The 21,619-nt window shown below is 40.7% G+C and overlaps 1 protein-coding gene across 2 annotated transcripts in view; it reads left to right on the top strand.

The window, feature by feature from the left end:
• The window catches only part of WIF1 (Wnt inhibitory factor 1), a 90,124-nt gene extending 79,517 nt beyond the window's left edge, over positions 1 to 10,607 (top strand). Inside the window, exons 7-10 of one of the 2 annotated variants that reach the window (XM_027106926.1) lie at positions 104 to 199; positions 5,401 to 5,496; positions 6,014 to 6,109; positions 9,744 to 10,607. In XM_027106926.1, coding sequence (XP_026962727.1) covers positions 104 to 199; positions 5,401 to 5,496; positions 6,014 to 6,109; positions 9,744 to 9,865 — 410 coding nt within the window. In that variant the 3' untranslated portion in view covers positions 9,866 to 10,607. The remainder of the gene's footprint in view (positions 1 to 103; positions 200 to 5,400; positions 5,497 to 6,013; positions 6,110 to 9,743) is intronic. The other variant, XM_027106927.1, reaches the window with a different exon arrangement.
• Positions 10,608 to 21,619: the final 11,012 nt, after the last annotated feature.

The raw sequence follows: 21,619 nt of genomic DNA, 5'->3' as shown, positions 1-21,619 counted from the left end.
CAAGTAGCAGATGCCTAAGAAGAATCACTTAGCCTTAATGAAATGTTGCTGTTGTTAGATTTAAGCTACTATCTAATGCAATACCCTGTTTTCATTCTAACAGCAAACTGCTCAGCCACCTGCTTTAACGGAGGGACCTGTTTCTACCCTGGAAAGTGTATTTGCCCTCCAGGACTTGAGGGGGAACAGTGTGAAATAAGTGAGTATTGACCTGCATTGTCTTTTTTCGGGGGAGGGGGGAAACTTAGAAGCTCCATCTAACCCCTTCATTTTATTGATGAGGAATCTGAAGCCCAGAGACAATGAATACCTTGTCTAAGGACTCAGGCCAGTGGTTTCTTTCTACTAGATTGAGCCGCCATCTGTTTTGGCTAAAGGTGGGCAAAGAGTGACACAGCTCAGCACAGATGACTCAGAGCCAATGCTCTCTGACTCAGTTATCTGGGTTCAAGTTACTCACCATGTTGCGTTGTCTCTTGCTAGTGATTTTTATCCCCTTATCATTGTGCAGAGCCCATAGTTTCAGCCTGGAAATGTAGATCAGAGCTTTAGGACAGCTGGAATTTGTTCACCTACCTGCAGGCATAGAGAGTTTCTCCTCTGGCACTCACTGCCACATTTCCTAACCAGACAGGGCCTCGTAACGTATCTCAGAGAAAAGGATAGACTCACTCAAGAAAAAAGGTGGGGGAAAAAGGTGCAGAGCAATAAAAATAAACAGACAAAAACCTAATAGCACACGCAACAACATGAATGAATTGCACAGACGTTATGCTAAGTAAAAGCTAGACACAAGAAAGTGCATGCTGCATGATTCCATTTTTATGAAGTTCAAGAACAGGCAGAAGTAATGGATGCTCATAGAAACAAGAATAGTGATTGGGGGGCACAAAGGAACTTTATGGGGTGCCCAAAATGCTCTATATCTTGATTGAGGAAGTATCTCATAAGTATTTATGTAAAAAAAAAAAAAAAAGAAAGAGTTGAGCCATAAACTTAAAATCAGTGCACATTATGCCTTCACTAGATGTTTGTCATGCTTTGGTACAAAGAAAAAAATGTAACGGTGGAATGTGGTTGGTAGGTAATCATTGTTTTGGGAATCAGGATACCAAACCGCTTGCCCTGGTCCTGTCACCTCCCAGTCACATCACTGAAAGCTCTCTGCTCAACTCAGAAATGAGCCAACCCCACTCTCAATTACTCTATGACCCAGAAGACAGATACCACCGAAGCCCCGCTCAGGAAGGCGCAAAAGGAGTGTGAGTGAGCATGTCTGCTAAAGGGGCTGTGTCCCCGCCTTTCTGGAAGTTCTGGAATGTGGCATTTTCACCTCCAGCTGTATTGTATCCATAAAACACCCACTGTGTTTGGTACAGCCGTAGTTTCTGAAGTTGTACTGGGTTCAGAATTCAATAATACTGACTTCCTATTTTAACTTTCAACCTCTAATTTATTTGTGGGTTTTTGTAGTTTAATAAGTAGTAGCTGAAGTGACAGTTTTTTATAGAGTTCAAATGAAGTACCTCTACGGTTTCCATAGGACATGTAATTAATCGTCAGGATGTGGTTTCTGCTCTTCCTGCCCTGATAAAGATATCTCTGAGCTCACTCCCCTCACTTTTCTTCCCATACTTACTCTCAAACTTCGCATATTTAGTTGGTTCATGTTTATGAATCTTCGTTCATGGGTTCATTTCGCTTCATGTAGATATGTTTCATGCCCTTAGGTTTATGACCTTTCCATTGGCAGAAACTGTTTTCTATTCTTTTTTTTTTTTTAACTGCACCAAAAATGTGGGCCTTTTGAAAGCTCCTGATTATCCCCATCACAAGTTATACTCAAATCCTTTTAGGAAATGTTTTGTTTCTATTACAGGAACCAAATTACCAGGAAAAAATTTAAATGGGTCTTGAGTTGAAAAGTGCCTCTAGTGTAATAGAGACAAAAAGTTGAATTATGTATCCTATCTTTAAATTGAGATGCAACTCACATACCGTAAAATTCACCATTTTAAAGTATATAATTGAATACAGTCACGAAGTTGTGCAGCATCTCTTCTCTCTAATTCCAGAACATGTCATCATCCCCCAGAGAAACCCTGTACCGATCGGCAGTCACTCCTCATTGCCTCTCCCCAAGCCCCTGGAATCCACTAATCCACTTCCTGTCTCTTTAGATTTGCCTATTCTAGACATTTCATATAAATAGAATCATCCAATATATGGCCTTTTATGTCTGACTTCTTTCACTTAGCATGTTTTCGAGGTTCACCTACGTTGTAGCATATATCATTACTTCCTTTTACTTGCTAAATAACATTGCATTGTGTGGATATACCGACCACATTTTGTTTATCCATTCATCAGTTGATGGGCATTTGGGCTGTTCCCACTTTAGGACTCAACGAATAATAGTGCTGCTACAAACATTTGTGTACAAGTTTTTGTGTGAACATATTTTCAGTTCTCTTGGGTATATACCTAGGAGTAAAATTGCTAGACCACATGTTAACTCTTTAATTTTTTGAGGAACTGCTGAACTGTTTTCCAAAGTGGCTGTACCATTTTACATTCCCACCAGCAATGTACAAAGCTTCCAATTTCTCCATATCCTTACCAATACTTGTTATTGTCTGTTTCTTTAATGAAATATGTATTCTGATGCTATTTATATTTTCATTTCTCCTGGCCTCTATCAGAATTGATATCTTCTCAAACTTCACTCTGACTTGGCTGTGAGATATACTTGCAGTTTAACAAATAAGACCATGGTTAGAAGTATCTAGATGTATGTACCTATGTTTATCTTGTTCTTTAAGGTTCACAGACTTTACAAGAATCTTTAATGAGCCGTCAGTTAAAAAGACCAAATTATTTATACTGTACTATAAATGTTTTCTTAATACCTTAATGGGTTCTTATTATTATAAAACGTATCTGTATAAAATGCTCTCCATAAAAAATTAGAATATTGGATAAAATAATTAAAAATCACTCATAATTCTAAGACCCAGAGATGACAGTTATTGGCGCTTATTGTAAACTATTTTTATCTTTTTTTCTATGTGAAGGATAGTCACAAATTTAAGTTACCTCACAATCTGATGGGCAGAGGAAGTTTAATATCTTTATTTTGTCAATACCTTATCTCACTGTTCTCACTGGTTAGAGTTAAAATTCAAAATGTTTAGAATTAGTCAAATCTGTTTGTCTTCAGGCAATATTTAGTCTCATTTGGGTAAAAATGTGTCATCGCTCAAGTTGACTCAGTTTACCACTGTCCAGTGGATAGATTGGTTGCAAAATATTTTCAGGAACAGGAAGTCAATGTTACAGACACTTAGAGAATTTGTAATTTTAAAACAATCATCTCTTCATGATGTTTTGGCTCCATGAGGTTTGATCTAGGAATGGCCTTCTAACCATCACCGGCAATCATATTTCTGTGGTGAGATAACTGGGAGAGAACGTCCTCCTCCTTCCTGGCTGCAGTGATCCTAAGGGTCCTCACTTCCCTCTTGCCAAGAAAACAAAAAGGTCCTTGGAGTCACTGAAAAGATTCTCTCCATCAATCTTTCTCTGCATTGTCCCTGGATACCAAGTTCACATCTCATAGAATATGGGGAAACTTGGGCTCACCAAGTATTTCACAATAACTCCTCCATCTTTTCTGCCATATAGTTATTGTCCCACATCTTGCTTACTTGAAAAAACCCAGTGCATTGCAGAGTACTGTGATATGATCCAATTTTGTGCATATGATGGGGACAGATGTTTCTTTGATGCAAATGGAAATTCAGAATTAGGTATTCCTTTCCTTAAATTAGAGTTGGGATCTTGACCAAATAGTAAATGCTATTATTTGTATCCAAACCTATCAAAAAGTACACTTTTGGATTTTTAATGGTCAGTAAAAAGGTGGCATTCTAATATTAAGATTGTTTTAATACATGTCTCTAGAACATCCCTGCATCAGAAGAACCTACAGGTCTAATGGCATTCCAGGTTCTTGAGAGATTCTAACATCTCAATATTATGTCTCTATTATCTCCACAATGACTAAATGCTGCTTTGGTTGATTTATATATGAAGAAAGTCATTTTTGGAGAAATAAAAAGAGAACAAAGTGTTTTTAGCAAAATTACTTTCATATGGGATTCACTCTATGTTTGTCAAGCATAATGCTTGCCTGGAAAAAAACTTCACCCTTAGGATGGCAAATTCTAGATTGCAGAGGAAGAATAAATAGCTTCAAAAGTAAGAGAAAAGAAGAATATTATATAATTCTTACATCTAAGGCCCTATTCCAGCTCTAAAATCCTGTGATTCAAAGATCTGTGAAAAGACTAGCAATACTCATTTGGCACAGAGATAAAAGAAAGAATGATGTATCATTAGGATCTAAGACATTCCAGAAAAATGCACAGGTGTAGAATCAGGCCCCTTTTGTGCCCCACCTCATATCCTTCTCAGCCAGCCTTTCACTCCAGCCACTGCTATGACCTATTTTGCACAGACATAGCCTAATTGCACCTTAGCTGTGTCACACTTCTCTTGCTTTCCACCCAGAGACTCCCGAGTACTAAAAAAAAAAAATAGAATCTGCACTCACACAGTCTACTAAAAAAAAAAATAGAATCTGCACTCACACAGTCACAGAATGGGAACGCAAGCAAGTTATTCCATGGGGTGACCTTTGATCAGTGGGAGACAAGTACAGATGGATAAATGCTGCCCTCTTCCTTCCTTCAGTCACCTTGAAGGTGCAGTCAGTCTACCTGGCTCCTCAGAAACACGCTGCAGGATAGAGCCCAGTTGCCCATAGTGACGACCAACCCACAAACATATTATACTTTTGCGTTGGCTTTCCCTCCTTCGCCGTTTTACTCTCCCCACCCCCCATTCCTGACCCCTAGGACCACTTCCCAAATAAACTCTGCACGCAGGCCCTGCTTTCTGGAGAATCCGAGGCTAAGACAGAAGTCATCATGTCCAGGTATAGGCCTGCTTGCAGAAAAAGTGACGTAGAAAAATCAGAACTCAGAAAAGATCAGTTAGGGCATCCTTCATATCTTCATTTTTAGTATACCTTAATTTACAAGCGTTTATGAATCAGTTAAAACATTATTCTGTTTTTTTTAAAGTAATATAAATACATTCGAACATCTTCATTGTAGAAGATACGTATCCAGAATCATAAGTAAGAAGACTAGCCTGTTTGTTCCAGAAACGAGACTCAAACAGTAACAAAGCCAGGGTAGACCAGAAATAAGTGGAAATAACTGCTACTTAAAAGGCCTGATCCTCTCAAAGCCTTGCAGTTCCTCTGAAAAAAATGTAATTGCCTCTGAATGAAGCACAGAGTTCCTTGCTTATTTGCATTCTTCTCTGTTTCAGGCAAATGCCCGCAGCCCTGTCGAAATGGAGGTAAATGCATTGGCAAAAGTAAATGCAAGTGCTCCAAAGGTTACCAAGGAGACCTCTGTTCAAAGCGTAAGTACCCCGAACACATAGTCGATCTTGTGTTACAGGATAATTAAACTAGTAGGAGTCTCTCCTCTCTTCATGACTTCTGTACCTACTGCATGTCGCTCGGGCATCACAGTTAACCTTTCTTCACTGACATATGTTTCCTTGAAGTGGACCAAAGACGTTGTATGAAATCCATGCACGTAAAAAAACCTTAGACACATTCGCACACACAACCAAACTTTTTAACTCAGGAGTTTTCTTAAGGAAGATGAACTTCCATCGCCCAGCAGTTTCAAAGTCCTCCTGAGCATCTATTGTGAATGAGAAGCACCAAGTCTAGTTTAAGATTACTCTCAGGACTGTTTCAAAAAGTCCAAAACTGACTTCTAGCTGGAGACTGACTCAGAAAGAAAGAAAGAAAGAAAAATTAAGGGATGAAGCCAAAACTAACACATTCTAAAGAACTGCAGGAAAAGCAGCTGCGTAATTCTGTTGACAAATGAAAGCTCAGGAAACATTCTATCTCCTTTGACTCTAGCTGTCTGCGAGCCTGGCTGCGGTACACACGGAACCTGCCACGAACCCAACAAATGCCAATGTCAGGAAGGCTGGCATGGAAGACACTGCAATAAAAGTGAGTGCGAGCCGTCTGGGGAGCCAGCCTTTTGCATGTCTGTTTCCTGGCTCCAAAGGCGGATGGACAAGCCTAACTCAGCCCTGCTTTCCTTTTCAGGAAAGCAACTTCTCCTCCGCTGCCTATTCTCCCCCGTGCTTCTCTGCATGCCACACCCCGCCCCACCCGGTACTCTCTAAACTGTAGAGCCTAAGCTTTAGAGTATAAAGAGGAAAGAAAGCATCACTGTACAATAACACCACAAATATCTTCCAGGCTGAATTAGTACTACGTGGTGATTTGGTAATATGGTATGTTAACTGTGATAGAAATAAGTAAGATTTTAAATCAAATGTAGATCGGTATCTACATGGTTCTGATTTTATCATTCAGGATTGATCAGTCAGCATATAGAACGTGAAGAGTTCTGCTCTGTAAAATCTTTTAACTGTATTGGTTATGGTATGCTTTAAATGGGTTCTTTTGTGGGACGGTAAAGGTCTGTGAAGTACGGGAGAGATGTTATCATGGAGTTGTGTTTTTTCAAATTTATTGAGTACCAAAAATGAACTAGCTATAGGCTAAGTTAAACCACTGACCTATTTTATACACAAAATGAAAGTTGCTAAATTCAATCATTCTGTTTTGATTGATATGCTAGGCATGAATCCAGGCACTGGAGACATACCCGTGAACAGACAGAAAAGGCCCTTCCTGGTAGCACCCAGGTTCAAGAGGGAGGGACAATCAGCAAGTGAAGGAAATAGATAATGCAGTTTCTGCAGGTTCATCCTGCAGCTTGAACTCAGTCTCCTGAGTATGGGCCCACTGGCCACTTTCCTTTGAGGAAAGAAAGGCTTCATTCAGTCATACAGCTCCCTTGATTAACAGACATCCAGGTTGTGTCTCCAAAATAATGTACACAAATTGAACAGATCCCTTTCACATCAGATGTTTTTCTAAATCAGTGGTCTCCAAAGGGTGATGCATGTAGCCCAGTGAGTGTGGAATGATCAGCTGGGTGCTGAGGGAAAATATAGTTTGAAAACATTTTTTATATCCTTTTATTACATTTATGTATAAATTTTATATGTATATATAGTTATATATCTCTCAATCTCTAATTTCTAATTTTCGTGCGTATTTTATAACTCACATTATATTATTCTGACATGTACATATACCATTTATGTGTAGGTATACACGTTTATTTGTTTATTTTAAAGTATACCGGTGTCTGGTCTAGGCTAAGCCATTGACTTGAGTCCTTTGCACCCACCGAATTGGCTGGATGGTAGACTGAATTGGCTTCAGGTGGGCATAGCTTAACAAGAAGTGGAGCTCCTCTGGAAAAGCGTTCCTTTACCGAGGTGGGAATGATTGAATGGTATCCCTGTTAGGACATACTGGGTGGGGGGGACCTTCGTGGGAGTAAAAGACCTATAGAAAACTAACCATTTCTGGAGCCGTTTTGGAAAAGAGTTAAACCAAACCCTTTACGCCACCTTTAACTCAGGATACAAACTGTGCAGTTTGTCCCCAAATCAGAGTAAGTTTCCAGAAGTCCTTGGGCCTAGGGATGACCTGAAGTGAGACCATACGTCCCAGGACTCAATTACAAAGGTCTTCTGGGACTCACATTTGGGGCCTGGTGACCGCCAACGATGATGGGAGGGGAGTACAAGAAGCACTGTTCCTACTGTTACACCCGGTCGCTCTTCTAGGAAGAAGGCAAGTTAGGGGCCCTCATGCATGTAGTTTAGATGAGCAATTCTGACAGGTCTGCCAGCCACCAAATAGCACTCCCACTTGCTGAAAGCTTTTGTCATCTGTTGCTCCTTCAGATCCAGGCACTGCATGTCAAGAAGATGCCTTGGTGTTTGATTCAAATGCAAACGTGTTTTCTAGGAGAGGCCACCCAGCCATTCTGTACATTGGCTGAGAGAATCAGGCTGAAAGAATGAGGTTTATGTTGATTAACGGGAGGGGACAAGGAAGCCCTGAGGCACAGAGTTCTGCTAAGAACAGACCCCCAGCAGGGTGACATGCTGAGAGGTCCCAGGCACCCAGACATTCCGACTTGGGGGGAGGATACTGGAGACAGACTCCCCAGCTTAGGCTCCCCTCACCAGGGAGGTGTGGGCTTCATGGGTTGCAGGGTGAGCAGCAGGGTAGGGATTTACTGCAGCGAATTGCTGGCTCATTGTTTTGGCCGCGCCATGAGCTACTAGCCTACATACCGACAATTCACAGAGACACATTCAGGAACAAAGTATTCTGTCCTCAGTGGTTACTTAATGGCATGCTTGCATTTACTTATTTATTTGGCTGCACCAGGTCTTCTTTGCAGCATGTGGGATCTAGTTCCCTGGCCAGGGATCGAACCCGGGCCCCTGCACTGGGAGTGTGGAGTCTTAGCCACTGGACCACCAGGGAAGTCCCCCCATGCTTGCATTTAAAAACCACAAGGAAGGGACGTCCCTGGTGGCGCAGTGGTTAAGAATCCGCCTGCTAGTACAGGGGACACGGGTTTGAGCCCTGGTCCGGGAAGATCCCACGTGCTGCGGAGCAACTAAGCCTGTGCGCCACAACTACTGAGCCTGCGCTCTAGAGCCCGTGAGCCACAACTACTGAGCCCACATGCCACAACTACTGAAGCCCATGCACCTAGAGCCCGTGCTCTGCAACAAGAGAAGCCACCGCAATGAGAGGCCTGTGTGCAACCAAGAGTAGCCCCCGCTCGCCGGAACTAGAGAGAGCCCGCGCACAGCAACGGAGACCCAGCACAGCCTAATTAGTTAATTAATCAAAATAAATTTTAGAAAAAACCACAAGGAACAAATGAAATGCCAAACTTGACTCTAATGCACAGGAAGATGGAGGCAGATTTTTAAAGTGTGATTGCTGTTTTGGATCCGTTTTAGGAAATCAGAAGAAGTGAGTCAGTGCCCAGAAGCATCTCCAGAAGTTCACAAGTAATAAGAAAAGAGGCTTCAAGTTGTGTAACTCAGTGTTACACTCCACTTATAATGAGCTGGAAATGCTATCGATAGATGCCCACCTTCACCGAAACTCACAAATCCCCATTGATAAGGAGTCAGTTCAAATCATAACCTTTCTCTAACATGGGTACTGGAGTCCTTAATTCTTATAAAATTCCTATTTTGTGTAAACGCAATAGCCACGCCTAGTCATGTGATCTATATGAAGAATGGGGGTTATTACATTGAACTAGATCAACGTAACGGAGTCTGGTTTTACAAGGCAGTGAAAGGATCAATGACCAAGTCCTCTGCAGAAGCATCCCTGCCATTGAGACCTCAGTGCTAGATCCTTACCAACTCTCGGGTGGAGAACATCCTTCCATTCAATCACATTCATCCAAAGTTGGCATCAAGAGTATCTGCATGGCCAAAATACATAGTGAATCAGAGATTCAGTGGAAGCCAGATTTGACGGAGTTAGTAAAATGGGTTTCTTTCAACAGAGATCTTGAACCTGTAACATCTCTTCATTCAGGTAGCTTTTTGTGATTGCTGTGGTCTTTCACTCTGGGTTGAAAAGGGAAAATGGATTTCATTTGAATGATTAATAATGAATCTGAAGAGCCTGTTTTTGTAGTTTCTTTTCTTTTAAGCTGTGAATAATTTTGCAGGGTACGGAGCCAGCCTCACGCATGCCCTGAGGCCAGCAGGCGCCGGGCTCAGGCAGCACACGCCTTCACTTAAAAAGGCCGAGGAACGGCAGGACCCACCTGAATCCAATTACATCTGGTGAACTCCGGCATCTGAAACGTTTTAAGTTACACCAAGTTCATAGCCTTTGTTAACCTTTCATGTGTTGAATGTTCAAATAATGTTCATTACAGTTAAGAATACTGGCCTGAATTTTATTAGCTTCATTATAAATCACCAAGCTGATATTTACTCTGCCTTTTAAGTTTTCTAAGTACATCTGTAGCGTCATGGTATAGATTTTCTTGTTTCAGTGCTTTGGGACCGATTTTATGTTATGTAAGTTGTTCAGGTTAAATTTTTGTCTTTTCAGTGTGTAGTTGGCAGGTAATTTCCAAAAGTACAATGCATTCATGATGTCGAGGGGCTGGGCAACATTAGAGAAGATAAATGGAACAAAAATGCCTGAATCACAAGGGTCTGGATGAAGCAGTTATAAAAGTGCAGAAGTTATAGCATTTCAAATTATATTGTCATGTATTTAGACATTTGTCACATTTTTTAAATTCCCCTTATTTCTAAACTCACAATACAATATATTTTGACCTTACCATGATTCCAGAGAATTCAGTATTGAAAAAAAAAAAGAGAGAGAAAGAAACAACACTGTGGTAGTGGCATTAAACGATATAATATATTGTAAACACAATAAAATAGGGAATATAATGTATGAACTTTTGGCATTGGCTTGAAGCAATATAATATATTGTAAACAAACACAGCTCTTACATAAACATTTTATACTGTTTGTGTGTATAAAATAAAGGTGCTGCTTTAGTTTTCTGAGTGTTGTATGGAGTGGTCTTTGTATGTGTTATTTTATGAAAATAAAGTTGGTTGCAATTGAGTGGAAGTTAAAACTTTGCAGTATCACAAAAAAACAGAAGATATTCTTTCCCTGACTCTGTCCTAGCTCTCCAGCCTCATCTCTCCCTCCCAGTTCTGTCTCTACTCCAGCCATGTCACACTACGCTCTGTTGTCAAGAGCCTGCAGCACTCCTATTTATGTCAGCTCCCAGCTTAGTTGTCATTTCTTTCAAAAAGTCTTTTCTAACTAGGATGTGTTAAATATCCCTTAGTGAAGACTTTTGAAAGGTGTGAAAATGTTGCAAATAAAAGTGCTACCAGTTGGGAATGTATTCAATAAATTGGTGCAGCCACTATGGAAAACCTTAAAAAACTAAAAATGGAGTTACCATATGATTCAGCAATCCCACTCCTGGGCATATATCTGGAGAAAATCATAGTTCAAAAAGATATGTGCACATTCTTAACAGCACTATTTATCAATACAATAGCCAAGACATGGAAACAACCTAAATGTCCATCAACAGATGAATGGATAAAGAAGATGTGCGTGTGTGTAGTGTGTGTGTGTACACACACACACACACACAGTGGAATATTACTCAGCCATAAAAACGAATGAAATAACATCATTTGCAGCTACATGGATGGACCTAGAGGTTGTCATACTGAGTGAAGTAAGTCAGACAAAGATATGATATCGCTTATATGTGGAATCTAAAAACAATGATACAACTGAGCTTATTTACAAAACAGAAACAGACTCCCAGACTTAGAGAACAAACTTATGGTTACCAGTGGGGGAAGGGTGGGGGGAGGTATAGACTGGGAGTTTGGGATTGACATGTACACACTGCTATATTTAAAACAGATAACCAACAGAGAAAGACAAATAGCATGTGATAGCGCTTATATGTGGAATCTAAAAAAATGGTACAAACGAACTTATTTACAAAACAGAAATAAAGTCACTGCTATAGAAAATAAACTTATGGTTACCAAGGGGGTAAGGTGGGGGGATAAATTGGAAGATTGGGATTGACATATATACACTACTATATATAAAATAGATAACTAATAGGGACCTACTGTATAGCACAGGGAACTCTACATAATACTCTGTACTGACCTATATGGGAAAAGAATCTAAAAAAGAGTGGATGTATGTATGTGTATAGCTGGTTTGCTTTGCTGTGCAGCAGAAACTGGTACAACATTATAAATCAACTATACTCCAATACAAATTAATTTAAAAATAAAAAAGATAACCAACAAGGACCTACTGTATAGCACAGGGAACGCTGCTCAATATTCTGTAATAACCTAAATGGGAAAAGAATTTGAAAAAGAATAGATACATGTATAACTGAATCGCTTTGCTGTACACCTGAAACTAACACAACATTGTTAATCAAATATGCTCCAATGTAAAATAAAAATTTTAAAACAATGTGATATATATATACAATAGAATATTACTCAGCCATAAAAAAGAATGAAATAGTGCCATTTGCAGCAACATGGATGGACCTAGAGATTATCATACTAAGTGAAGTCAGACAGAGAAAGACAAATATCATATGATATCACTTATATGTGGAATCTAAAATATGATGCAAATGAACTTATTTACAAAACAGAAACAGATTCACAGACATACAAAACAAACTTACGGTTACCAAAGGGGAAAGGGGGTGGGGGAGGGATAAATTAGGAGTTTGGGATTAGCAGATAAACACTACTATACATAAAACAGATAAACAACAAGGTCCTACTATATAGCACAGGGAACTATATTCAATATCCTGTAATAAACCATAAAGGAAAATAGTCTGAAAAAGAATATACATATATATATGTATATATAAAATATCTGAATCACTTTGCTATACATCAGACACTAAGACACACTGTAAATCAACTATACTTCAATTTTTTTAATAAGTGCTACCATTTATTAAGAACCTATTGGTTCCCAAGAAAAATATATGTTACCTTACAACCCTACGGGGCAAGTATCATTACGCCCTTTTACATATAAGAAAACTGAGTCATGGAGATAGGAAGCAGTTTACCCATGATCACACATGAGAGGGACGGGTTTGAATCCATGTCATCTGCCTCTGAAGCCTTAACACTACGCTGTTCTTCCTCCCTTCCTTTTCTCAGCAAATACAGCAGAACACAAAACTCTACAAATCCTAGGTAGCAACCTTCCAACATATTTTATTCTCCTCATTCTCCCAGGGGAATGTGGACCTTATTTTATAGATAGTCTAAAGTCCACAAGTTCTCTCACACCAGGCAGTGGCATAATCAGTTGTGTGATTTAGGGAAGTGACATGTGTTATGGGAAGAAATCAAGGGAGAGGCTGGAAGCAGAGTGACCGCATCTTGTTACGGTGCTAGACCACAGCGATCTTTCTCCTCTAGCCAGAGCCCAGGGTGTCAGCCTGTGCTCACAAAGACTTGGCAAAGCAGGCCAGGAGCCAGGGAGCTAACCCTGAGAATCCTAATACGAGAACTGACTTATTTATTAAAGACTTTTAAATAAAAAGTCAAGATGCATGATTATGAGGATCTAAAAGGTGGCAGAATGTTAAGTTTGGGGACAGGATAATAATAGTTGACACTTAGGTAGTGCTTAGTTTATTCTGAACACATTACTTGTATTAACTCATAATGAATAACAGAATAGTGGGGAAGTTAGACCGAAGGCATGGTGACAAACTGCAATGGTCTAGGTTGGTCATCTCCAAACGATTCTGATTGCACACTCCAGTAGAAAATTTTGAACACATAGTCCTATATATGACTATTATTTATCTACATATATAACTGTTCCAATATGTACATCATAAAAGCCAGAAATGTTAAAAGGAAGAGGTAAATTCTACACTGTGGGTGGGAATATAAGTTGGTGCAGCCACTGTGGAAAACAGTATGGAGGTTGCTCAGAAAACTAAAAATAGAGTTACCATATAATCCAACAATCCCACTCCTCGGCATATAACCAGATAAAACTATAATTCGAAAAGATACATGCACCCCTATGTTCATAGCAGCACTATTCACAATACCCAAGACATGGAAACAACCTAAATGTCCATTGACAGATGAACAGATAAAGAAGATGTGGTACATATATATAATGGAATGCTACTCAGCCATAAAAAAGAATGAAATAATGCCATTTGCAGCAACATGGCTGCAACTAGAGATTATCATACTAAATGAAGGAAGTCAGAAAGAGAAAGACAAATACCATATGATATCACTTATATGTGGAATCTAAAATATGACACAAATGAACCTAACTATGAAACAGAAACAGAATCAGACATAGAGAACAGACTGGTGGTTGCCAAGGGAAAGGGGGTTGAGGGGGGGATGGATTGGGAGGCTGGGGTTAGCAGATGTAAGCTATTACATATAGAATGGATAAACAACAAGGTCCTACTGTATAGCACAGAGAATTACATTCAATATAAATGATAAATCAATTTAATGATAAATTAAATAATTTAATATAAATGATAAATCAATGATAAATCACAATGGAAAAGAACATAAAAAAAAGACTACGTAGGGACTTCCCTGGTGGTCCAATGGTTACGACTCCACACTGCCAATGCAGGGGTTGTGGGTTCGATCTCTGGTTGGGGAACTGAGATCCTGCATGCTGCACGGCACGGCCAAAAAAAAAGAATGTGTGTGTATATATATACATATATATGTATTAGTGAATCACTTTGCTGTACAGCAGTTATTAACACAACATTGTAAATCAAATACAGTTCAATAAAAAATAAATTTAAAAAGGAAGGGGTAAAAATATATGTAACAGCTCTAATACTTTCTTCACTTACCCCAAAAGATAGCTTTATGTACACCTGGAGTACGCACACAGCCCCAGGAAACTTCAGGTAAAGGGGAGAGATAACAGGATCTGAAATGTCTTTAGTGTCAGAGAGGAGAGTTTGGACTCGAGAGAAATTTCAAATCTAAGCAGGGGACTGGATGACTGATCAGATGTAAGGGTTAAGAAAAGAGAGGAATCTGGACAGTGACGCTAATGAGTAAGGAGGAACAAGTGTGAGCAGGGGTGAGGGTTTCCAGACATACTGAGTTTGGTTTTGAAGATGCTGAGTTTCATGTGCCTGTAGGACATCTTGGTGGAAATGTCTGCTACGGCATTTGGAAATACAGTTAGGAGGGTAAGCCAAAAATTTGTTGACTATTAGTCATTTTATAAATGAATAATACTAGTCATATATTGAATTACTTTTAATAAAAATATACATAATGGCTTTATTTGGTGAGGTGCAGTATGATTCACTTGTATTTTATTGTGTTTTTAGATTCTACATACAGTTAACATCCTTTGCTGCTTACCTATGTATATGTTTACTTATATAACAGTAAGGCCTTTACTACTTGGCAAATTGATGGAGCCCTTCCTTCATCCTTCCCTCCACCATATGTATTATGAATCTTCATCCTTTGGTCACTTTGTCAATTTATGTAGAATCACAACAATGGAGGCCAGCTCTTGAAACGAAGGCCAGTAATACAGGGTATGAAATAATTGTTGTTACTCTTATGAAGTTACCACAGAAGAGGAGGAGGGGGAGGAATAAGACAAAGAAGGAAGAGGAGAGAATATTAATGTACCTAAAAAATAATTTAGAAGTTGAAGTAGGGTCTTCCCTGGTGGCACAGTGGTTGAGAGTCCGCCTGCCGATGTGGGGGACGTGGGTTCGTGCCCCGGTCCGGGAGGATCCCACATGCCGCGGAGTGGCTGGGCCCGTGAGCCATGGCCGCTGAGCCTGTGCATCCGGAGCCTGTGCTCCGCAACGGGAGAGGCCACAACAGTGAGAGGCCCGCGTACCGCAAAAAAAAAAAAAGTTGAAGTAGGAGGGAGTGAAGGCAGCCTGAGAAGATGTACACCGTTTGGCAAGATAAAATAAGTAGGAGAAATGAGGCAAGAGGAAATAAAAGTTAGACAGTAAAACGGATCCAGGAGTGAGCTTAGGACAAAGGCGTACAGGGACTTTTTCACACTTGGGAGAGATGGACTGCATACTTAGCTCTAAGCTCTGCTCCAGCGCCTCAAAGAGGAAACCATGGCTGGTTATGAGTCCCAAAGACCATAAACACAGAAACTAAATAGTTGCTCAGGGGAAGTTAAACTATACAAGGAATTCACATTAGGACTTGATCAAGACATGTAGGTCTGTGGGCATCCCTTCAAGCTGATAGTCTTTAAAATATCTCTTCCACATTTATTTACAGAGGAGCTGCATGAATAAAAGGTTTCTATGTGGGCTTCCCTGGTGGCGCAGTGGTTGAGAGTCCACCTGCCGATGCAGGGGACACAGGTTCGTGTCCTGGTCCAGGAAGATCCCACATGCCACGGAGCGGCTGGGCCCGTGAGCCATGGCCGCTGAGCCTGCGCGTCCGGAGCCTGTGCTCCGCAACAGGAGGGGCCACAGCAGTGAGAGGCCCGCGTACCGCAAAAAAACAAAAACAGAAACAAAAAACCTCTCCAGCTAAATCCAGCCAAACTACTCAGAGGGAAGATTATTGGGCATACTGTTACTTGATCACACCCCTTGAAATTCTTAACACCTCTGCAAGTAGCTTCTCAAAGTATTCCCTTCAATCATACACAGTACTCCTCCTAAAAGGAGTTTCTTTGTTTTTGTTTTTTGATGCTTTTTATTTCATTTGGCAGTGCCATGCGGGATCTTAGTTCCCTGACCAAGGACTGAACCCACACCCTCTGCAGTGGAAGCGTAGAGTCTTAACCACTGGACCGCCAGGGAAGTCCCAAAGAAGTTTTATTAACTAGATTTTTTTTCTCATCTCATTCCATGTTCAGTGAGCCTAATGACACAACCTGAGCTTGATACACTAGGCATAGCCCCAGATGAGCCAGGCCTTATACCAACTCCAACTGAGAGCAGAGAGCAATGTCTCCTGTGGGTTCTCGTAATGAGGTCAGAGTGTCACGTAATACAAAATGCTCTCAGTAATACAGACAGAGTAACAACAGATAGGCCTGTTTCTTTCCATATTCTTCAAGAAGGCACAGATCACCACAATAAGGTACAATTTAGTGAAAACTTTTCTACCAAAGTAGGAGAGAGGAAGGGGCTATTGGAGGAGAGCAATTGTTAAATTGGGTAAATGAGAAACATGGCCCTTTCAGAAGAATTTCCTGAGGCAATGAAAAAGAAAAACAGAAAAGGAAAGAAAACAAATGCCTATCCAAAGACAGGAGTTTCATCATCATAATTTTAGGCAGTTTATGCAAGTGGTGCAAATATACAAGTTTAATAAGCATATTGAATAAATATCCTCCATATGGCTCAACATAAAGAAACAGAAACCATGTATAGGAAACTGACATCATAAAACAAAGTATTCAGGTGTTCAGTAAGATTTTTTTTAATTCTAACGTAAACTCCAAATGTAAATTGATTTTGCACCTGTTTACTGGTTTATTATCAGTGAGAGTATAAAAATTACAAATGAGGGCTTCCCTGGTGGCACAGTGGTTGAGAGTCCGCCTGCCGATGCAGGGGACACGGGTTCGTGCCCCGGTCCGGGAGGATCCCACATGCCGCGGAGCGGCTGGGCCCGTGAGCCATGGCTGCTGGGCCTGTGCATCCGGAGCCTGTGCTCCGCAGCGGGAGAGGCTACAACAGTGAGAGGCCCGCGTACCGCAAAAAAAAAAAAAAAAGAAAATTACAAATGAAAAATAATTGGCATTAAGCATTGGCATTATGGGATTGTTCCTTGGTAACATATTTCCCTTCCTAATCATGATTGGCTTGCACAACTGTTGAAATTACCTGGTATGTTTTGAAAATTCAAACAAAGAAGAGCTACTCTGAGATGACAAATAATCTAAAAAATCCACAGGAGAATCATTGAAAGTTGGTTCACTGCAGGGTGAATCCTTAGCTTCCTGCTCCAGTGGACAGGACACTGGACAGTCCAGCCTTGAGCATGGTCTTGAGGCTGGATCTGGGGCCATGGGTGGGAGAAAAGAGCAAGAGGAGAGCAGAGAGCCTTAATCAACTGTAATCCCGGGTAAGGACCAGCCAGGAAATTTGAGGGGCTCAGAGCAAAGTGAAAATGTGGAGTCTCTTGTTCAAAAAGTATTAAGACTATCAAGATGGTGACAACAGGGCACTGAACCAAGCCTGGGATCCTTCTTTGTGCGGGGCCCCATGCAACTGCACAATTCACACATCCAGGAGCAAGGCCTTAGGTCCACGGACAAGGAGGTTTAGATAAAACGCAGAACATCAGCCCCTCCTTAGACACTGGCCAAATGAGCTCGTCCATTTCCTGTCCTTCTCTTGACTCCAGAACCCAAGCCTCGAGAACGAAGGACTCAGTAGCTATCAAATCAAAGTCAGTGACCATTTACTGAATTTCTCCTGTATTAATATCACAAACACAAAAACAGGAAAGACATTAGAGGGCAAATTGAGGGACAAATATTTATTGCTTTGTGCTTCAGTCCAGTCAAGTTCTTTGAACTTCAGTTCCTGCTTGAGAAAGAGTTTGTAGCTTTAAGTTTACAGCTCACGAGGGAAAGATATATTTCAGAATTCTGTGAATAATCCATTTTAACCAAAAAGATAATCTTGGGTTTTTCCAATGTATCACTAGTGGTCTTTATTAGGAGACAGAAAGGCAGAAACCTGGCTGGAGTTGGGACCTTAAGCCTTGTGATAGAAATTAAGCTCATCTCCACCCATGGAAGCTTGATTCAATGAAGAGCCTTTATGACACTCTCCAGAAACTCCAAAGACAAATGTCCCCAAAGTCCAAATTAGTCTTGCCTCACTTCAAGGAAACACCCAAAAACTAAAAAGCACATCTGTCATTTTATTTCCTACTCTGTAAAGATCAATATTTATTCAGAGCTTGCATTTGAGCCTAAAGCATAACACACTTTGGAAAGAAGCAGACGCTGCCTCTGCAGAAGCCAGCCAGCCGCGGGCACCTAGTCCACTGGGCACCTCGTTGAATAATGAATCCTTGGCTAGTGTCACAAGAGCCAAACCCCCAGTATCCTACTGGGTTTTTTTTGTTTTGTTTTGTTTTGTTTTGTTCTTGCGTTACACGGGCCTCTCACTGCTGTGGCCTCTCCCACTGCGGAGCACAGGCTTCGGACGCACAGGCTCAGCGGCCATGGCTCACGGGCCCAGCCTCTCCGCGGCATGTGGGATCTTCCCGGACCGGGGCACGAACCCGCGTCCCCTGCATCGGCAGGCAGACTCTCAACCACTGCGCCACCAGGGAAGCCCCCTACTGGAGTTTTAAAGCTGCTTTGCTTTTTAGTCATTTGTATCTTCTGCCCTGGCGTATTTGGATTACGTACTACCTTGTTTCTAAACCAAAACCCGACTGAGAAGGCAGCTTCAGAGTAACCAGCCGAGGTGAGCCTTAAGGCTGCAGCCATCCTGGCTCCACATCTAAGCCACCCTTGAAATGAGGATGTGAACACAGGTTATTCCATGACAACTTGTCTCGATATAGGTGGCTAAAAATGTACTAGAGGAAATTACTGCGGCGTTTTCGCCTTTAGAAGAAAAAAATGACCCTTAAAACAGACCATCAAGTTGAAATATAAGCAAGTCGTAGCTTCCTTGGCTTTGCCGAGTGTCCACACTTTTATGTGCGAGCCAACCGGAGACGGACATTCCACGGAGGGGTATTACTGAGAGTTCTGGCAGAATGGGGTAATAGAAGAACTAACAGGGTGTCTTTCTGGTAAATGAACATTAGCCCAAGACAGAAGTAGTATGCCAAAGTTTTCAGGGGACCTTTCCGTGGAAGTTTTGGTTCACAGCATCTCTATGAGGGGGTTATTAGTTCAAAGGCGAAACTGAGGCTAAGGTTTGCTGAAGATCATAAAACAATTTAGAAGCAATAATAATAATCCCAGTTGTGGGGATTACAAAATTGTGTCCTGGAGGACACTGGTTGCTCGAGATGTTTGTAGGAGTTACATGAAAACAGGATTCTGGGTCAAATAAGGCTAAGAGATGGGGAGTGACACTAAATTAGGGAGTTGTCTCTACAATAGCCCTGCTCAGAGCTTGAACTGCTGAGCCTCGTACATCTCTGAGAGGGGATTAAATGCAGCATTCCCCAAGCTTTTTGATCAGAGACCTTTTTCCCCTAAAGCATTTCCCAGGAATAAAATTCCACACAGCACACTTTGGGGAGCAAAGCCATGAAGTTTCTGGAGGCAGGTCTTTACCACACCCTTTTTTGCTTCAGAAGTTTTTATGTTATCCTACCTGTTTGAAGGTAATCCAAGGAAAACTGAAATTTGTAGCTCGCAATACAAAGAACTTTCAATTTAAATTGTGCATTAGTTGGTTTTAGGTAATTTGCTTATTTTCTCCCTATGTATTCCAGAATAAATTGATCTGTTATATTCTGGTTTTACTCATTTAAAGGAGTATTAGAAAACACTTTCATTGCTATAGGTACTTTTAAACTTTATTTTTTTATTGGAGTATAGTTGCTTTACAATACTGTGTTAGTTTCTACTATACAGCAAAGTGAATCAGCTATACGTATACATATATCCCCTCTTTTTTGGATTTCCTTCCCTTTAGGTCACCACAGAGCACTGAGTAGAGTTCCCTGTGCTATACAGTAGGTTCTCATTAGTTATCTATTTTATACATAGTATCAATAGTGTATATATGTCAATCCCAATCTCCCAATACATCCCACCCCTCCCCTTTCCCCCTTGGTATCCATATGTTTGTTCTGTACGTCTGTGTCTCTATTTCTGTTTTATAAATAAGATCGTCTATACCAATTTTTTCAGATTCCACATATATGCGTTGATATCCAATTTTTGTTTTTCTCTTTCTGACTTCACTCTGTATGACAGTCTCTAGGTCCATCCACGTCTCTACAAATGACCCAATTTCGTTCCTTTTTATGGCTGAGTAATATTCCACTGTATATATGTACATATACATGTACTTATGTACATATGCATATATAGATTTAAGTTTACAATTCATGGAACTAGTTTCATCAGCAAAAGGATAAATGGATACTATCATGAATTACTTTTCTAAGTATTTAAGTAACATCCAACATTTAGGGAGTCCACGTGAGTTACCTAGCTAAAGCACTTTAAGTCAGCTGCCTTTGGACTGTGTTTACGGTGATTCATCAATTCTTGATCTACACGTTGCTTTTTTTTTTTAATAGATCTTTACTGGAGTATAATTGCTTCACAATCCTGTGTTAGCATACATATATCCCCATATACCCTCCCTCTTGAGCCTCTCTCCCACCCTCCCTATCCCACCCCTCTAGGTCATCACAAAGCACCGAGCTGACCTCCCTGTGCTATGCTGCTGCCTCCCACTAGCTAGTTATTTTACATTCGGTAATATATATATGTTGATGCTACTCTCACTTCGCCCCAGCTTCCCCCTTCCCCCACCGTGTCCGCAAGTCCATTCTCTACGTCTGCGTCTTTATTCCTGCCCTGCCACTAGGTTCGCCAGTACCATTTTTTTTTTTTTAGATTCCATATATATGTGTTAGCATATGGTATTTGTTTTTCTCTTTCTGACTTACTTTACTCTGTACAACAGACTTTAGGTCCATCCACCTCCCTACAAATAACTCAATTTCATTTCTTTTTATGGCTGAGTAGTCAAAACTACAATGAGGTATCACCTCACACTGGTCAGAATGGCCATCATCAAAAGATCTAGAAACAATAAATGCTGGAGAGGGTGTGGAGAAAAGGGAACCCTCGTGCACTGTTGGTGGGAATGTAAATTGATACAGCCACTATGGAGAACAGTATGGAGGTTCCTTAAAAAACTAAAAATAGAACTACCATACAACCCAGCAATCCCACTGCTCGGCATATAGCCAGAGAAAACCATAATTCAAAAGAGACATGCACCACAATGTTCAC

Source organism: Aethalodelphis obliquidens, unplaced genomic scaffold (genome assembly GCF_003676395.1).
Source record: "Aethalodelphis obliquidens isolate GAN/ISIS:26980383/991018 unplaced genomic scaffold, ASM367639v1 scaffold8, whole genome shotgun sequence".
Classification (NCBI taxonomy): Eukaryota; Metazoa; Chordata; class Mammalia; order Artiodactyla; family Delphinidae; genus Aethalodelphis; species Aethalodelphis obliquidens.
The sequence above is the reverse complement of the archived record's forward strand: the minus strand, read 5'-3'. Positions and strand labels throughout refer to the sequence as shown.